The 21,091-nt window shown below is 41.6% G+C and overlaps 1 protein-coding gene across 1 annotated transcript in view; it reads right to left on the reverse strand.

The window, feature by feature from the left end:
* bcar1 (BCAR1 scaffold protein, Cas family member) overlaps positions 1 to 21,091 on the reverse strand; it is an 87,671-nt gene that overhangs the window by 52,959 nt on the left and 13,621 nt on the right. Inside the window, exon 2 of the mRNA XM_079162382.1 lies at positions 5,853 to 5,900. Coding sequence (XP_079018508.1) covers positions 5,853 to 5,900 — 48 coding nt within the window. The remainder of the gene's footprint in view (positions 1 to 5,852; positions 5,901 to 21,091) is intronic.

Here is a 21,091-nt window from a genome sequence, read left to right on the forward strand (position 1 = left end):
ACACACTGACAAAAACACAAGTGCAGTTTTCTACATAGGTGCCACCAAAGAGAACTAAATGTCAAGCTGTTCATTTTACGGAAAAATCTGCAAACATTTGAGCGCACCCCTTTCTTTAACTGCAGTGCGCTTTCGCCCAGCTCCACAGGTCAGGGACGACCGCTCGGTGTGGGAGGATCCCATCGGGGGAGCTCTCCACGGCGCCGGCTGTGGTGGTGCAAAACGTGATCAGCTCTAGCTTGGCTTGGAAAGGCCCAGGGTGAAGATGGCGCTTTACAGCACCCCTCTCCCAAACCTTGGCACTAAGTGCCGGTTCCTCTTTCTTTCTTTTCTTCGGCGAGGGACGGAGCTCCCTGGTCCCGGCGTGACTGTTGAGAGGGGCGCATGCGCCCACGTAAAGGAAAGGGGTGCGCTGGATTTATAACACAAGACAAAATGACAGCTTCATTGCAAAATGGAATGCGGCGTTACAATTGCTTCATGACAATTATCTTGTTTAGTCAAGGTCGTAATTTAAAATTGGATTAATTGCACAGCCCTAATGCATAGTCATAGTCATGTAACATGAGCAGTGGATGGTAAACGATTAACCCGTCAAAAGGAATTGGCGCGACTCATAACTGGGGCGGACGGTCCTCAGTGCTGCGATGTCGGCAACCCATCCAACCCGTATTGAAACACGGACCTCATCCTATTCATGCTTTGTGGGTTTGACTTTTTTGCTGTGTCGTCAACATTTATAGCTATAAAACCAATGGTTTCAATGAGCAATTTGTTAAATAATCATGATCTAAATATTGACCTGTGTGATTATGATTTTTGCCATAATCAAGCAGCCCTAATATGCATGAGAAGTTTAGATATTGTATATTAGACACATTGTGTATAATTTTAAATTTGTTTACCTTTCTGTTTTACTGCTTCTAAAATGCTTTTCTTGTTCTCTCGTCTCAGCAGCACACGACTAAAAACAGCACCTACTTGTAGTTACTGTGCGACTAACAAACCACCCCTGACTTCATAACTCATCCATTCCAAAAGCTTAAAAAGAGAGGGAGGGGGGGATTCGAGCTGGAGGCTTTTTGGTGAAGATGAGAGAATGTGTTCAGACAGTCCTCCTGCTGAAAGTGAAGGGGGGGGGGGGGGGTTAGAAAAGTCCAGAGTAAGACAGAGAAAGAGAGACTCCCTCTGTGAGTGTGATGTCAGAGTTTGGTGAGGTCAGGGGACAAGCACAAAAAATGCAACTGGTGGATTAGACAGAATGCTCACACACACACACACACACACACACACATGCAGAAGTTAACATTTTCACACAAACAATAAGAAGACCCACAGCAGAACTGAAATACATATTATAAAAAACAGAACATGCAAGTGAAATCATAAAAGAAGCGTTTAGTAGAAAAAGGTTTCTGCAGTTGGTCTCCGTCCTGGAGGTCAACGGCCTCTTTATCGGCCGTGATCTCTTTCAATATGGGACTGCAGAGTGTGAATGCATCCCATTCACTGCACAGTAACGGCTATTCAGAGCTGTCTGGGCCATTATCATGAAACTGTGGCATGAATGCCACACTGTTAGTTGCGACTTAGTGAAGACAAAACATACTGGACACGCATTGAAGAGAGATACACTATGTATTTGTGATTCAGGCATGTAACCCGGAGCTAAACACCGAAGGCTGGGTACCAAACCTTGATACAGGAATCAGCTCAAGTAACGAAAAGTTCCCGAAAACGTATTTATTTATTAAAACGTCCAGCGTAGTGATCCTACTGAAAACATTCTCACAGACTGACACGGTGGAGAATCAGTCGCGCCAGAGGCAACACTTTGTTCTACTGTGTCAGACAATCAGCTCTTTGACGGCGAAGCGAAGTGACAGCCACTGTAGGGAACATCACACACACACGCACACACACACATGGCCTATGGGGATGTGTCGAGCATGGACCGGTTCACCTTTCTGTGTCACGCACCATTCTCTCTCTGTACAGTGAGTGAGCCGTGTCTCTTCCTGCAGCCGGTACGGTTAAATAAATACACACTAAAATACTGCTTCTGCACCACTTAAAGTACTTTTAGAACTAGCTCATGTCATATACGGATTTAGAGTGTAACGTTACCATGTCCAGCATTCTGATTTGAGCACACTGTCCCACAGGAAGATGGATCAACCAATCAGCTCGTTTGAAATGCAAAGGCACACAATGCATTGTAAGGATTTGTTAGCCACAGTAACATGTAGTTACTAGAGTTGTCGCCGGTCCGGTCCGGTGGATGAGCTTGAAGTGTTTTTCATTATGACATGTTCTGGCAAATGAAAAAGTAGCCTACATCAGAAACCTGTGCCGACGCCGTCACGGAGCTACATCCAGCTTGCATTGCCTTAGAAATAAGCAAAATGACAATGTGATTAACACGACACTAAACAGACTAACGGAGTCATTAGTGTCTGACAGTTAGCGCACAATTTACTGCCGAGTACATTGTGTTTCTTTTCTAGAAAACTCACGTTTTTCTGGGAGACGAGACATGACATAGTTAGTCTCAAAGAAAACAAAAACTTCACCAATATGGCAACATTTTGGATTTGAAGAGGAAACGAAAACGGCAAATAGGTTAGCCGACAAACACCATCAACGTGTCCTGCTGATTGTGGCGCTTCTCTCTCTTATTTAGTGTTTATTAGTGGTTGGGAAACCAGCTTAGAGGTGCATTACTGCCCCCAAGTGGACTGGAGTGACTACCAGGCATTGAAGCCAATGCGTAAGTGCCTTAAACTATCAAAAAGAAGTCTCGTTGTATAGAAGTCTAAGAGAAAATGACTCTACTTCTCTCTTGATTTATTACCTCAGTAAACATTGTAAACATGAGTTTATGGTCTCAATCTCTAGTTTCAAGTCTTCTTCAATACAGCATGATGTTCATTTAGTAAATGATGGTCCATTTAGAGTCAAACAGACCATAAAGCAGAGTATGCTTTAGGGCGGGCTTACTGTGATTGACAGGTCTCTACCTGTCCGTGTTTTGGCATTACAACTTTAACCCTTTCACAGTTTTCCGTTCAGGAAAGTAATTGTAAAATTTTGGTCGCCTAAAAATGTCTTGTTCAGCATCCAGCTGTTCTTTGCTCCACCCATTCGTGCCACTTCTAGTTCCAAAAAAAACAACAAGATGGCGACGGCCAAAATACCGAACTTTAAAACCAATTTTTTTTATACAGTCTACGGTCTCTACACACCTCGTGGTAAAATTCGGTATATTGGTCCAGTTAACCGGTTTGAACATTTTTACACAAGCCCAACCCTAGCAGTTGACCATAACATCTGTCTCATTTACCAGTAAATACATTGTATACAACTTTTACTTTTACTACAATTAACGCAACTACTGCTACTTAAATATCTACAATTACACCCACACGTAACAGACTGCGATATTTCATACATCTTGGTGGCAAGATTGGTGAAACATCTGAAATGAAGACACAGAAGATAAACCCAAGAGCCCAATATGATCAGAATCCTAACATGTTAATTCGCTGTCCAAAGATCATGTTAACAGAGAGGAATAGAGCTGAAACAAGTGGTTTAATAACCACAGATAAAGTCCATGTACACACTAATTTCTCTTGTTAGAAGATGAGACAAATATAATATTGTGGCTTTTTTTTTTGACATCACTTCACACCTAAATGAACTGAATTTAAAGCTGCAGGACAATTCAGTGAAATTAATCCTAAAACGAATTACTTTATTTTAAGATGCACGTTTTCCAAAAGCTTTCTGTTATGTAATTTATTCTTTAATCCAGACATTATTTTACTTGAAATGAGAAGAACATTTATTTATGTATTTCTATGTATTATTTATAATCCATCCTATTTTACACACCGACTACATGAGATATGGATTTTCTTACATTGAGGACAAAAGAGGGCAAAAACCTCAGTGTGTTTTGTGCAGCGAGGTTCTGGCACAAGAAAGCATGAAGACGTCAAAACTGAAGCAGCATTTGTTGGATCAATCCGCAGCGGATAAACTGAAAACTATACCTCTGTCTCTAACACTAGAAGTAGACAAAGTGAAGACATGTCGGATGACATCAAACAACAGACCACAGCTCGAATTTAGGCAAGTGGTCATTTTGCATTACAAATGGGCAAATCTACAGACATAACAAACAAAGCAGTTTTACTTGTTTACGTGAAACATGTGAGGGACGGGGACTTACAGGAACAATTTCTCTGCACAAGAGAGCTCCCTATACGACGACTGCAGAGGACAATTTCAGCTCAGGTTCAAACTGCAACATCTTTTCATTTAATACATTTGAGAAGTTGAAAATTTGGGTTGCAGCTTGTCATTAAGGGGTGATGGTGGGTCCCACAGCCAGACCAGTTGAGAAGCACTGATCTAAAGCAACTAAACATTAAGCGCTTCATCCCACACATGGGAATCTCAAAAACTGGGCCAACGGTGGACTCCAAAAACATTCTTTATTGCATTTGAAATGAGCCTAAACTTTTTTGATTAGTATGATGTTCTTAACTGCCAACAGCCTGAAATAAAAAAAGAATATTGCCATTTGAAAATAACAAAAAAGAACATTAGCTACTTCACATCACTAGCGACCCACAATGGGGCAAACGTGCTCAGGCCATTATGAAGTGAGAGACACACGCTTGATTAGTTAGTCTTGCCTGCATATTAGTTGTCAAAAGATTTTGACAGATTCATGCAGCAACAATCCACAAAGTATGCAACTTAGTCAGTGGTTACATCACACTGATATGTTTTATAGTTATTGAGTCTATTTCCAAAGCGTGACTTTTCTTTCCGTTCCCCTGTACGCAGCCTAACACTGAAACTGAGATCTATAATCTGACTGTAGCTAAAAGAGTGAACAAATGCACTTTTAAAAATGTTGCACTGTTCTCTTATGTCAACTTGTGAGTGAAACTACAGTTAACTTTGCGTTCATTGGCATAAAGCAGATGGGGCCTACCTGATAGGAACACCAGAAATGTAGTAATCAATGTCAATAACAATGAAATTGCATGTTTCTCGATACTCAATTCGCTACCATGGTAAAAAAAACCTAAAAGAAAACAGTCCTGAACACTGACAAACACTTCTTTATTATCGTTTGCCTACGGTGTTTTGAGAATCTATTATTAATCCCTGATGATCCGGCTCCAGTTTTTGTTTTTTTGCCAAAAACAATCAATGTTATAATTTACCTTCACCCAACACAAATCTTTGTTGACGAGAGCTTGAACGCATCATAATGTAACTTAATACAACCTCAGTATGTTAGCTGTTAGCTCCGTTATTTAGCCAAACTGGACTGCATTGCCCACTGGCTGCTAACAGCTTATGTTAACTAGCTAGTTAATTATCTCCAGATTTCAACACAGAATTATAAGGGAAATGTTTTATGGTCACCGAGATGATGCGAGTCTCCAGCCCTGCTCCCCCCGGACTAACAGATCACATCACATTTTCAGAATTTTGGCATCTCTACTACAATATATCAATCATGGATTCAAATGAGTCTAAAGCTTTTTGATCATACTTTCAGTTCTAATGTCTTTGGGATATGAACGCATACTTTATTTTATTTAGATAAAATCTGTCCAGACTACTTCAATCAATATCAAATGACACTGTATTAAAATATGGCACACTTGTGTGCTATAAATCCTGTGAGTCTCTGAACGCTGCTGCATTGTGTCCTCTCTGTGGGATTATGTTCCATCTCAAACACATCAGATGATTTATTACTAGAGCAGACGTTTGGTGCAGAGTTCAGGTGTCACCACTCCACTCCATGCTGTCAGACCTACCTCTACCTGTGGTGGCCCTTGCAGGCAGTCAAAGATTCTACAGAACACCTGGAGGACAGGAAGGGACGACAGAATACACAGCACAGACATGAGCATGGGAACATACCAGCAGAACTGTGTCTATGTGTTGGAAAGCTCACCATTTGATGGTGAGGTCTTCATAACAGTACAACAGCTGTTTGACAATAGGGTTCAAGTGAGCTTTACCTTAAGATCATATATCATTTGAAGTCTGGCCCCATACTCTCATCACACACACACACTCGCACACGTAGGGAGGTTACTATGGCAACCGAGCCTGAAGGGCCAGTGAATCAGTCTGGACTGATCTAGATTTGCTGATATCACATATACAGGACACACATCTTCTCACAAAGCACACACACACACACACACACACACACACACACACACACACACACACACACACACACACTAATCTAATCTAATTAATTAGATTCAACAAAAGAATGCATAATTACTAGAGCGGTTCCGATACCATTTTCTTCCTTGCTGGTACCGATTCCTTTACCTTCACCTGCAAATTGGCTAATACCGAGTACAGATACCAGTGTGTTAACAATATACAGTATATATATATATCAAAAATATATAGAGGCCTTTTATTAGTATCCCCTAGCCCGATCCCTGCGGGAAAATACGCTAAAATAGCATATACGCAAAATGAATAAGAAATATATCCTCAACAGAAGGCTTATATTTCTGGTCTCCTTTGAAAGGTAAGAAGCTAAGGAATATCAACCCATTGTTAAGTAAGCATATCTCCACTATCATGCAATAGTAATATGCAATGAACGAAAAAATACCACTTTTATCCTTTTATCTACATTTCAAAGGCAACATCACCATTAAAACCAAGATCTATGGATAATGCTGCAACTGAATCTACTCCTCTTTTACTACAACTGGGTATGTACATGTGATGAGAATACACTAAAATACAACATTTATGATACTAATAAAGATATTTTCAGGCGGTTTCCATGTTTTGACCATGTCTACTGTTTACATGTTGACTCTTTAGTTTAGTTTTAATTCAACACACTATTAATATCCATATAGCTATGTTATAAACTAATAGAATCCATATAGCTATGTTATAAACTAATACTATCCATATAGCCATGTTATAAACTAATAGAATCCATATATAGTATCCATGTAGCCATGTTATAAACTAATAGTATCCATATAGCCATGTTATAAACTAATAGAATCCATATATAGTATCCATGTAGCCATGTTATAAACTAATAGTATCCATATAGCTATGTTATAAACTAATATTATCCATTCTGTCACGGCTCTGCTGTGACCTCAGCTCGTCTCGCCGTCTCCCCTCTGTTCTCTGTGTGTGTAGCATGGGCGCGGCTTCAATCATCCGGCACCTGGGCTCATCTCCACACCTGCCAACAATCAGACCATCATCACCGACAGCTCAAGTACCCCGGCTTCCTTCAGTCTCATCGCCAGATTGTTTCGTCAGCTCAGTGGTAGCTACAGCCTCGGTCCCTCTGAGCTTTTACCTCTTCTTAGAGTTAATTCACTTCGTTTTCTCGATTTGCAACTAACTTGTGTTTTCCCTCTGCCTCAAGATTCCTGTGCCACGTCGCCGCCCAGCCGCCTCACCTTCCTACCTGCATGCTCCACCGGCTCCACGAACAACTAAATAAAACCTTTTATTTCACCTTCCCTGTCGTCCTGGTGTCTGCGTATGGGTCCAGAATAACTGACCGTAACACATTCATTATTATAAATTATAAATCTCCCCAAAACATTACAATAGTAATAAACACAATGAATATTGGTTAATTTGAATGTATAATCGAAGAGTACCATGCTATAAGATATATGGTAAATGCAAAGGCCCACAGGCCTCAAACAAGTTTCATTAGATTCCTCCGGCTCTGGGATTTACATCGATATTACACTTGTTGCTGTCTGTTGCCATCTGATGGCTGTAACAAAGTACTATGGGGGGCTGCAACCTGACCTTTCCTCTGTCGCCACATCTTGACAAAATTCCAAGCCATATGGACTACAGTTGAATACAACTTTCCTCCCATACAAAAAGCCTACTATTGCTAGTCCGAGCTGGCTGTTGTCACAGCTATTTAGAAGGGGAACAGAGAGTTTGAGGGTACCATAATGACATTTTTACAATGACAGACAATATTATGTGGATGTTCAAAACCCATATGTTCAAAGTTTCTGAAAGAACTTAAATTATTCCATGTTTTCTTCAAAGAATGTAAAGCTTTATGGTGGCAGCATTTGGATCTCTAAACCACAATTCTCTGCATTGATTACAACATGATGTATCTTTCAACTACTTTTTTCGGGGATCTTTCCATGTCTAAATCAGGCCTATATGCTGTACTAAAAGTCTAACTCCTGTAAATACAAAGATCCATTTACATCATCACATTGCAGAGGAGAGAAAAAGCAGGAGGACAGATCAGTCGCTCAAAGTTCTCCAGAGGCCGCGCCGTCTTTTTATAGGCCTTGAGAAGTGAAGTAGGCTAATTAGCATGCAAGCCCCAATATAGAGCAGCAACAGCACTCGGCCACGGTCTGTTGCACGCTGCTAGAATATCATGAATCTTTCAGACAACATAACAGAAAAGATCATCTGCAGGCTGAGTTCAGGGTTTGTACTCTGGGTGCCTGTTAGCATTAGAGCGGATATAAACAATTGACTTATGAGTTTTAAAGCATCAAGTTGCACCGGTGACCTTTAGTCCCCACGGGAGCCTGATCAGCAGCTCCAACGGTCTGCTCTTTAATCCAGGTAATATGTAGATTAGGAGAGATTTATGTGGATTAGATGGATTCTTTCTACCATCAGGGCTCCTCCACAACCTGCCTGCGGTGTTTAGGCTGTTACATACTACTACAACTACTCATAATAATCTTCTCTTTATCGATTACCAACAGCTGACTGACACTTTGGTCCAGAACAAGATATTTTGGCAACTAAAGAAAAGATTGCGATGAAACTATTTGGATTTCAACACATCAAAAATATCTGTCCAGTGCCATTCTTCCAGGTAGAGGTCGACCGACAGTGGATTTTTAAAAGCCGATATAACACCGATACTTTGGAGCAGGAAAAAAAACTCTACGTAATAAAAACCTAAATAAATAGCCAATATAAATCTTGAACTGAAGATCAAACTAGCCATAAAAAATCCAGGTGGGATTGATTTTTATGTTTTAAAAGAGTGAAAAGGTTTATTTTTGACGACATCAGCTAAAGTTTATGACGTGCTTTATTTCTGTCGGCTACTTTTGTATTTAATCATTAGTAAGAGAATATCCTGAAGTGTGATTTGATGGAATACGTCGCTGGAATATGTTCTATTTATTAACAATATGCGCTGCGCCGTTCTGTGGCTTATGAATGGCCAGGTCTACTTCTGTTGCGCGTCCCGTTTCATTGTTAAAGCCACTCTCACGTACCATTAATGTCGATGCATATTCCCGGGGTAGGAAGGCCCCTGAAGTGTGCGATTTCATTTCATTAATGGATAGTTCGCTGGCTGGATTATTTGGACGGAAGAACGCGAAATTGATAAGTAACTCAAAGTAACCTGTCCTCCTGTCCCGCATTGTGGACAAAGAGTTGACTGTTGCGTTATCTATTTGACTTGTGGGGTGAAATAAACTCATAATGCGCAGTTAGCGTCGGCGTGATATTTTTTTTAAGCCTATATTTCTTTACATTTTTGTAAATGTGCACCAGGGAAAGGGATGCTGCATAACTGCCGGTTTTACAGTGTAACTGGACGGCTTTGATAGGAAAAGACAACAGCTGAACAGAAAGATTAGGAGGACCTGAAGTATCGTTTTTAATATGAATTCTGAGCACATTTATCCACGTTCATCACTGGAAAGAGGAAATCATGCTGATTCAAGCGATATGTGTATGATGTCTGTGGGTTCTTACTCTTCTTAAGCGACGTAACTCACTTTTGATTTATGATGCGTCAGCCTCAGGACAAGCTGGATTTCCTGCCCTCTATCCGTCCAGATATGATTAAAGAACCTTTCATTTACATTTTAGAGTTTTCTACATGATAAACTACTGTATGCAGTCCAACAAGCACTTTATATTGCAAAGAAGTCATATTTAAAAAATAAATATAGATAGATTAGTGCAGTTCTTTCCCACACTGACTAGCTGAAATAAATCGCCACATATTCATTTATAGACTTAGGATCCATTGAGCAGTTTAGTTCATTTAAACTGCTCATAGCTAAATGTTCCTGCTGATGACATTTAACACGTATTTGTTTCTGCTTGATTACATTTTTCCACAACTAGTAATCACATCATATCACCTCATTCGGCACTAGATGGGTTTGGCACGTTTCTGTCCTCTCATGCCATTTCAGTACACAAAAATGATTCGGCCCCCTTGTAAATGTTACATGTCTTAATTTAGTTTATTTAATCGATTTTAATGTGTAATTGAATCCTACGTATCTTTTTTTATTAATCTCAAAATGTTCTGCGCTCGTTTAAAATGAGTTAATTCCATTCAGGTAAAAGTAATGAGAAAAAAATTTGTACAATTTAATTTCCACACGTTTTCCTGTCTGCGCATGGGCAGACTGCTAGAAATTCAAATTCTGAAGGCGGGATTGTTTTCACTCTAGTTCTATGAACTGTATTGAGAGGGACCCTTGATCATGGTTCTAACTTTATAACACAACAATGAATAACCCACAACTAACGCTATTTAACAGGGCAAAACACCACGACACAACAGTTTGTGACATAGAAACAATTTGTAACACTAATAATTGTACATTTATAAAATTTCACCGCCGAACTGCATGCTGGGTACAGCTCACTCGCCTGCTAGCACAACAGTCTGCTAACAGCTGGGAGAGGCTCATCACGTGCACAACGTTACATTAAAGAACAGAACAAATTGATGCAGGATGAACATAGACAGACCGGAGATGCACCGACAGAGTTTGACACATATGCAACGCTGATTACGTTTAATATGTGTGGCATTTGTAATAGATGTACGTTGGTATATAGAGGGTGATAAGACGCTGTAAAGGGAGGGACTTAGGACCCAGGGGAATGTAGGTGAAGGAAAGCGGAAGAGACGGAAGACACACCACACGAACAGCTGTTCACCGCTCGTCACGATCCTGCAGACCAGAGATTCTCAACTGGTGGGTCGCCGCGGACCCGTTTTCAGTGGGTTGCGGGCCTTTGCCTTATGCAACGCACTCATTCACGCTCCTTTCCAGCATTTACGGCACTTGTTAAGGCGCTTGTTAAGCGGTGCAGGAAAAACGCCGACCAATGCGTTGTAAATCACGTCACGTGATGCAGTTTAGCCAATCAAATAAGGGTATTCTGAAACGTTTCCTTACTCCAGTGAGATGTACCCACACCGTGACACAGGGAGGAGAGACAAGGAAAGACATCATAGAGCAGATCTCATTAGAATCTATGTGTGAAAATCTCCGGTCGATTTTAACAATTGAAATTGCTGAAAAGACCGCATTCCTAAACCAGTGCTGCGAAAACATTGAAATAAGAGTGTTTGTTTTCTGCACGCTTGGCCTTATGGTGAGGTGTAAGAGTTTGAAAACAATACCGTGATATACCGTGGTACCGTCAAAGTTATGCAAAATACCGTGATATACATTTTGGGTCATATCGCACAGCACTAATTGAAAGTTAAGATACTAGTAATAGCTAAAAATGTTTAACTAAATCAAACTTCATTTTAGTTTGTAGAAATTAAACCATTAAATTGATCTCAATCTACTAAAACAAAAAAGGTAAATAGTAATTGAGGTTACATAATACATTTGAGTATACTGAACATGAACATAGTGAGTAAACTTTACTCAAAATAGTTGAGGTAAAATTATGAATATAAATTAAGTAAAGTCAATTTAAAATATATATCTGGATTTAGATACATTTATTTCGTGCAACCACTTACCTAAAAATAATTAAGTAAATCCAACACCACATTTTTTTCAGTGTAGTCTGGAAGTGAACTTGCACCAAGAGGAAAAAGAGAAAGCTAAGAAGAAGTTCCTTTAAAAGTCATATACTTGTTATTTGTATCAGGAAAACATAATGTTAAAATGTCAGCAACAGCATCATGTTGTATATTTCATTTGTTACAGTCAGACCAGTCTTCAAAGTCAAAGAAATGGGAAGTGGTATAACGACTCATATCGGTACTTTGTATTGGCAATTACCCAAATGTAAGTACTGGTACTTGTATTCGCTCTGAAAAACCTTGGTACGGGTACATCCCTGATGTCAAAATCAGCACCACACAGCCCACCACTGTTCCTGCTCATCCCCTTTGGAAACATGAATGCGATATCAAATCAAAAGACATTCTGTATCCAAGGCAGCGCGATCATTAAAATCAATAGTGTTCATTCTCTGGGGACCATGAACCTCCAACGCAATTATGATGGGAATGCAGCCTGTGTGCACATTTGACATTCTGACCCCAGTGGAGTCAGATGAGAAAGGTCAGGGTCGTGAAAAGCATTCGGCTTTTCATCCTCTGGGGAACATGAACATCTGCACGAAATGTCATGACATCTGGCCAGTAGTTGATGAGATGCTTTGAGATCAGTGTGTGAGATTTATTGCGATACTGTAAGCGACTTTCTAAAACTAGCTTTCATAGTATAATGAACACACATATGCATAAAGAGTAAAAAACTGTTTTTGATGCAATCAGAACAGTGAGATCTGCAGTTGCATTTATCACAGTCCCGGTAACCTCCAACAACATAGCCCTACTTTGAGAGGGTGCCATCTCTTTGCAAATGAAATAAAGTGTTGACTGAGTACATCTTCGCATGTAAATTATTAATAAAAAAACGGTACAGTGTTTTTCAGAGGCAATACAGTTTCACAAAACATAATACCGCGATACTCAGTATTTTCGGAATGTTCTTACACCCACAGGGACTACGTTTACATGTCTTATTCCAAAAAGAGACAATATTCCTAATAAGCTGTTTACATGCAGCCGTGCATATACCAATTCCCGGCATGCATCTCTACTCCAGCTTTGCAAACTATTGGCTAGTTGGTTTGTGTACGACACACAGAGCTGGTCGTAAACAGGAGAGAGGCAGTAAAACCCTCTATTGAGACGCATATTCCAAACGCTCTGTACACATGTCCATAGACAGCTTCTAAAAGCAGAATCACACGTCTCAATCCGAAAATGCTCTATTTGGAATCAGGCCTTATTCATATATATATATATATATATATATATATATATATATATATATATGTTTACATTCGCCATATCAAATTCAGAAAATCACATACAGAATAATAGCAGGAAATGAGCGCGCATGGAAACATAGTGATTGTGTAAAGGGAAGCAAAATCGCATTGTGTAACTATTTTGTGAAAGCACCAACGGTCTACTCTACAATATCGTCGCAGTGATGATATATACACAAGGTAGTTGTGTGATAGATGTGCATATTGCGCATCCCCATCTGAAATGATTGTGTGAATGAGAAACAAAGGAACTATTTTAAATGACAACAGTTTGTGGGAGACTACTGTACCGTGAGCTGGAATAATCCTGACCTAATTTCACTGCTGTGCTCCTCGCAGCGAGGTCAAGAATGTGTTCGAGAGAGATGTACAAAATACACGGAAAACACAGTCACACACACACACACACACACACACACACACACACACACACACACACGTGGTGCAGCCTGACTCATGTCCCACTTCCTCCTCTGTCTGGCCAAAGGAATGCTGTGTTTCCTGTTTCCTGTGCGTTGCGATGGGTGCACGCGGACTGCGTCCCAGTGGCTCCATAAGGAAACAGCCCTCTCTGGTAGGAGATACGATTACTACGAGTACTGAAACCACTGCGCTCCAACTTTGAGCCATATTCACACAATCTGTGAACGTTCTGGAAACATTGCTGCTTTCCCAGAGCTCTGGTAAAGGATTTCATTGAAATGTAGAAGTTTGCACAGCTAAATAAAAGTGGAACAGCCCTAGCTACTTGGCCCGATGCTAAATTAGCTTTAAATTACCAAACTCTTTGGTGTGTTTATCATCAGGCTGCCCCTGCTGTTTGACGGGGCTGTGCTCTTCATTCTCTATGGACTCCACTCAGGAATATGATTCATTTTATTGACATTTTGGATTTGTTTCCAGTGAGATATTAACCCCCATACATTTTTGCTCCCGTCTCATGTTCCTCTCTGCGGCCTCGTTTCTTACTGCAGTATAGAAGTCATGCACCTCTATGGAAACGGCACAATCATGACTAGAAGTAGAGGGAACTAAATCATTTTTTTAAATAATTTCTTTTACAAAATTTGGAAATCACTGTAATGTCCACAAGTGTGTCCAATGTTGGTAAAGAAGATTGAGGCTCTACGTGCTATATATGTTGAACTATTTACAATTTTACAACCTCTACTTATAACCGTAAAGCAAAAGGTTTATCTGAGGCGAGATTTTAAATGAAACATGTAAAATAAAATGTTTTTGATGAAATATCACAATTTTAAGCTTAGTTTTGACTGCTTTTTCTGACAGAAGCGTTCATCGCACAGGATGTGTTCAAGGACAGTCGGAAAGATGAAAATCTGACTAATGATTCTGTGGTTCAGAGGGTTGAAGACTTTACATTAATTAATGGCTTTGCTGTTGCTGCTCTAGAAACATTTAGTTATATTTAAAATACAAATAAATTCTAATCCTGTTCTCAGTTTATTCTTTTTGAGAACATATTAAAAAGCAATTATTTAGTAATGAAAAAGATAAAGAATATCGATGAGAGTACTAGTAGCGATAAAATCCCCATGATAGTGAAGTAATTGAGGTGAATTTGGGAGATATTTGATGAGGAAGTCATTCTGACTGCCATTTCCCTTATAATAAGACCCATTTCTTTCTTTTTTTATTTCAGCACCGACCGAAGGCTCTTTCACGTCTCCAGCAACTGAAATGTGTCTCGTGGGAGCTGTAGTTAAAAATAGAACAGTTACATCTCTGTGGAAAACAGCGGGGGTCAGATTTTATTATCGCCGACTGAGTGTGGAAGACGAAAGACGCTGCTACAAGCTGAACATTTCTAGCACAATATAGGATACTGTGGATGAAAAATAAATATCAACTGGGCATGATGGTCCTGACTGTGTGTGTGTGTGCGTGCGTATGCTGACTGTATTTTCTCCAAGTCATCGTTCTTTCAGCGCAGACACCAACGCCCTCTCTTTATGTCTTCCTCTCTCTCTTTCTCACTGTCCATTGTTACGCCCATTAGCAGAGCGCCAGCACACAGGACACACACACACGCACACACACACACACGCACGCGCGCGCGCGCGGTCCTAATGAATGTAACATCTGAGGCTGATGTGCGGCGCCATTACCGGAGCAGTCAGCAGAAAAATCTGGGTGTTAAAAGCTTCACTCAGCAGAAACTCTACAGACTGTCTCTTCTGCTCTCCTCGTCTTCAAACCACAGAGGCTCAAAAACAAAAGTGTGTCCAACACACAGAGCGGGCCATGTGGAGAAAATCATCCATCATGTTTATGTCATTGCATGTGACGGTATAGTCAATGTAATGTATAAATACAACTGTTTATTGATGAAATAAACAAACGGGAATGCCAGTTTTGGCTAATGCGGCACTTAAAAACTTGATGGAACCTCATCACACGCACAAAATCGAAAAATGAAAATCCAATGCTGACAATAAAACAGGCCTGCTATTAGATTATAACACCGCCCACATTGACCAAACGCAACTACAGAAATTAAAGGGAGAATCACCTTGAACAGTATTGCAAATAAATATCCTCTCCGTATCGCACTGTATTTATCATCAAATCACTCGACTCTTTTTCACAGCACAATGAGATACTCCAAAGGAATAGTCCACCGTTTATAGCCCTTATCCATCGTGTTGTTGGGAGCAGTGTGCAAAATACGGATTGATTGACACTTCCGACGCCCTGAAAGCCTCAATAGCAACATTTCATGGGGCCTCTAAAACCACTTGTCACTTGCATACGCCACTAGAATGTCTTTTAAAAACGTACTAACACCCAAGAGTTTTCACTATTCAAACTGCAGAACATGTATTCACCAATAGTAATAGTGAGTGCGAGAGAGGACTTTCCCACCGTAAATGTCACAGTCAGACAGGTTGGGACAGGGGATGGCAGCATGCGGCTCTTCGGCCTTTCTGTTGTGGCTCCCTAAGTCCTCCGTCCACACGGCGTTTAAGCATCGTTTGAGATGATCTCCGTCCAGACTTAAATGCCTGAAAACGAATATCACGTGACTATTCACGTACACTGGGCATGCAGTGGGTGCCGGTCCTACTGGTTTCCTTCCGTGCGTGTCTTGTGTTCGTGTAACAGCAGCAGCTGTTTTCTGTCTCTGTTGCCAGATTCATCACACATTCACAAACATATTGCTGGAGATCTAAAAGCCACATCTCATATATACTGCGGGGATTACGATTGTATAATTGAGCACTACATCACAGCCACGTATGAAGAAATACATTGAAGAAAATATATTTATGGCAAGATCGCATCAACCTGGATTAGAACCCTGTCGAGCAAAATAGTAATATATTCAAAAACGGCCACGCTACGCGATCCGCCACTTGCATCTTACGTCGCTGTCTAGAGCCTTTCCCTGCAGGTGGCTGATCATGATCTGCAGAGCCCCGCCCTCTGTAAACTATCAAAGGATAAATCCAAAAGAAGAAAAGTCACGGAGGAAAATAGAGTTTAATTCTGCGTGGACGTATTCATTTGCTTTCACTGCCAACGATGCTGGCTTACCTGTATGATTGATATGTGGCGAGAAATTTGCAAACAACAACAAATGTAATGTTGAAAGATGCTTCCAGAACAAACACACAGCATTAGCTGAAAGTATCACGATGGAGATGAGAGAAAAAGAGCGATTCCTCAACTGCTGCAGCAAACTCTCCTCTTCATCAGAGTTTGATATTGTTACAACACGTAAAATAGCAATAAAATGTCAACAAGTGTCTTTATTCTTGTTCTATAATTTCAGAAATACAACAAACTATAGTTTTTGTATATATATTATAACTATATATAAAACTTTATAAACTGTGACATCAAATAGCTTTTGCGGCTCCAGACACATTTTATTTGGTGGAAAATAGATCAAAATGTCTCTTTGGATATTAAAGGTTGCCGACCCCTGGGTTGGGGCGAAGCGAGCCTGTCCTCACGTCTCTTTGTGGACCTATTGGGACACATTTGATCCACTGCCTCTCGCGAGAACCCGGATTAAAGCAGGACAATGTCTCTCAGGACGGCAATGAGAGGTTTTTTTGTAGGTATTGCTCTGAATGCTGGATGAGACGCCACCTGCCTACAGATAACCCCTCATTGCGACGTACCGATCAGAAGAGACAAACGTTCAGCTAAATCCAATAGAGAAAGGAGGCGGTTCTTGAGCAGCCCGTGGGATCAGCTTCAGGTGAGCACAGGTTTCTCTTTGCCGTTACGGTTGTGGGATTTAAATCTGTGTTGGAATAAGAGCACCTGCTGTGATCTGTGACAACATTTGGCCGCAGAGTCCAGGGCAGTGTTGTTGAATCGGCGCCGGTGAATTGCGGCTATTGTCTGCACTGCAATAGTCTGGAGTGGGTGGGTGTGTGTGTCCGTGTGTGTGCGTGTGTGTGTGTCGCAAGTACACTACGCTGCTGCCCATGTGTTTACTAGACATTTTGTTACCAACAGAATGTATGTAAAGTTTGCGCTGCAATAACGGAGTACTATGATGGCCAAAACTACAAAAATAAAGCCAGAATCATCCTTTAGGATAGAAACATCAATAATGCAACCACCAGCTACACAAATGACAGTCTGCTGTTTGTTTGTTGGGACTACAGCTGATCAGCACAATGATCAGCAGCTTGTTTCCTTTTTCTCTTCTTTCTGCTCACTTTGTGTTAATGGGAGTATGCGATGAGCTGAGACAACTGCACAGACATTAAGGTGACTGCAGCTTGGGTGGTCAGCCATGCACACACATGTACACGTACACATACACACTATGGGAGCTGGGAGTTTAATCTGCCCAGCTGCCATCCTGTGAATTGGTTGTGAACTGAGAGGGCAAGCAATTTAGTCCTCACAAAGGCCATTCCACACCACCGAGCGGTGTGTGTGTGTGTGTGTATGTGATGGAATTGAGACGGGTGGGAGGGGAGGGATGATGGAAATATGTGTAGGATAAAGAGTGCTGCAGCAGAATGGATTTGGAGTACTGGATGGATGATGGGGATACAGAGGGAGAGAGGGCTGGAGGGATGAGAGAGAGAGAGAGAGAGAGGGATGCTGGGAAGTGAGGGAGGGGAAATGAGAGGAAGGAAGTGAAGGCAGCGTTTACGGAGGTGAGAAGAGATGGGCAGGGAGATAAAGATGGATGGGAGGGGTTTACCCCCGGTCTGATGTCACTTCTAACACACACCGTTGGATACATTGCGCTCTGTGACTGACTCGCTGCGATGACGTCATCGTTAGATCTCATGAGAGTCATTCAGCATCGAGCAGCTGTCTCGATTTACTCAACTTTGGTTCGAGTAATGTTCGTTTGAACTGAATGTCAGTGAAGTGACATGATACGTTTTAACCACAGACTGTATAAGAGGTGGACAGGGTCATCGTGATGTCACCCATTGGTTTGTGGACTGCAGTTTTGAAGAATCGATTTCGCCGCTATCTGGAATTACGACCGTCACCATGTTGTTGTTTTTTGCAACCGATGAACAGGAAGTGACCATATTTGGAATGAGGAGGAGTGAAGCAGAGATGTGGTATACAGCTCTGGCAGTTTACTGAGGTAATAAATCAAGTGAGAAACAGAGTCATTTTCTCATAGACTTCTATACAATCGTAAGTCAAGTGTAGTCCTGATGATTCCTACAGTATAAGTACAATTAAACTGAGTCTATCATCGGACACCTAATCCTCACTGATTCCTGCAGGCCTTCTTGTAATGAAGAGACACGACATGGACAGACAGACAGACAGAGGGCTGGACACAAGATAGTAAGCAGCATCACTGTGTGCCTGCAGCAAAAAAGACAAAAGTACTCAGTGATCTGCTGTCTGTGCCGCCCAGAAAGCAGGGACTCAGATTCCGCTCTCTGCCTTTCTGACACACACACACACACACACACACACACACACACACACACACACACACACACACACACACACACACACACACACACACACACACACACACACACACACACACACACACACACACACACAGCGAGCCGGGAGCTCAGAGCTGTGAGGCGGTTCGTCCCACGGGAGTAGCTTCTGTTTGCCAGCTGACTCGCTGTCTGAAGCACAGAAGCTGGCCGAGGCCTCCGAATGCAGCAGTGCAACGTGTCCTCATGCCATGGTTCTTATGATATATTACCAAAAGTTATTTCTCATTTATCGTGAGAGAAGTGAAAGAAGTGGACGTAGTCATTGTGGCGTCACCCATTGGTTTGTAGACAGCCGTTGTGAAGCCTTGAGTTTGGCGATTTCAACGTTGAAGTTACCATATTTTAAATGTGGAGGAGTGACGTAGAGACACAGTACGTCACTCTGGTAGTGGCTGCGACCTGTCAATCACAGTAAGCCCCGCCCTAAATCATACCCTATCATAAAGTGTTCCCATACCTTATATGTACGAGTAAGATTCACAACACTTTGGATTTTAAATGTGAGGGTGCAGGTCGCATCACGGAGGATCTTGCAACCCTTCCGCCATTTCCTGATTTTGCACTTCGGCTTGGTTTCGGCCACCGCTAGAGCATCATTTGATTTTAAACGTGATGTTGATCGCTGTGTGCGGTATAAAGAAGAAGGAAGAGGGAGAGCTGATTGAACGGAAAGACGGGGATGCAAAGCAAGGGAGCGAGGTGAAAGGGAGGTAGTGAACGGTGAGTGAGGAAGTATCTGGGGGGGAAATGGCATCAAGCCCTCCATCTTCCAGTCCGAGCACAGTAATATCTACTGCTTCACATCATTAATCTCTCTCCGTCTTCCCCTTTCTCCTCCACCCATTTACCATTTCATTATCCCCCTCTCATTGCCGCCTTCCAATCCTTCCTCCCGCCCCTCCCCTCTCTCCTCCTTCTGCCTCTGCACAGTGTGTAAATCATCCAATCAGGCCTGACGTAGACCCCATCATGGCAGAGGCCAGGGGTCAAGCACAGACAAACTGGGATGAGGCGTGTCCGACTGGGAGGAAGGGAGGGAGGGAGGGAGGGAGGGGGAGACGGCTGAATAAATGGAGGCATTCAGTGATTCCATGAGAAAATGAGACAGGGTGGGGTGAGACGAGGGCTCTGCACTTCCAAGATGAGATTCATGAAAAAATTTTATTTTCACGATCAATTAGTCCGTCAATTTATTTTACTGATTAACTTGAACAATTGTTCAGCCGATCAAAATGTCAGAAAATGGTCAAAAATAGACGTCACCGGTTCCCCGAACCCAAGGAGAGCCACTGTCAGGTCTGGCTTCTTTATGTGGCGTCAGATGACCACTCACCAGTCTTATTAGAACTACTCCACAAAGAATATTTAATGATGTTGGCCCTAAATAAAGAGAACCAATCCAACTCATATTGTTTCAACTGAGTCATCCAATAAACAAAAAAACTCCCTTTCTATAAGCCGGTTTGCAAGATTTATGGAGTAGATAAAGGACATTAATGGACACGCTACCTTGTTCCCATGAAAATTTGAAATTGAACTTTTGAAACGTCTCTAAACAAAGAAATGTGAATTAGGCTTGTTTCTATTGACTGCTTTGGTACGGGTAAACTCTGCTACAGCGTAGTTTGATCAGAAACTGGCGCTTTAGACATGGCTGTAATCTACCTGTAAACAGAGTAGAAGAAGAAGAGGTTGTGAACTGGAGACAAAATAAGTCGGTTTGGCCATCTAACCATCCTAGAGAGAAAAATGCAGCAGAGGAATGGGACATAAATGGGGAAGGACCCACTTTATTTGACATGATGTTCATGGCTTCTACATGTCAGTTCAAAGTGGTCAGTGGTCAATAAGGCGGATGGAGAGGAGGAGGAAGAGGGTGATGAGGAGGTGAAGGGCAGAAAGAAGGTCAGGCAGAGGGACCATCTCTG

This window comes from Pholis gunnellus, assembly GCF_910591455.1.
Source record: "Pholis gunnellus genome assembly, chromosome: 7".
In the NCBI taxonomy this organism is placed as follows: Eukaryota; Metazoa; Chordata; class Actinopteri; order Perciformes; family Pholidae; genus Pholis; species Pholis gunnellus.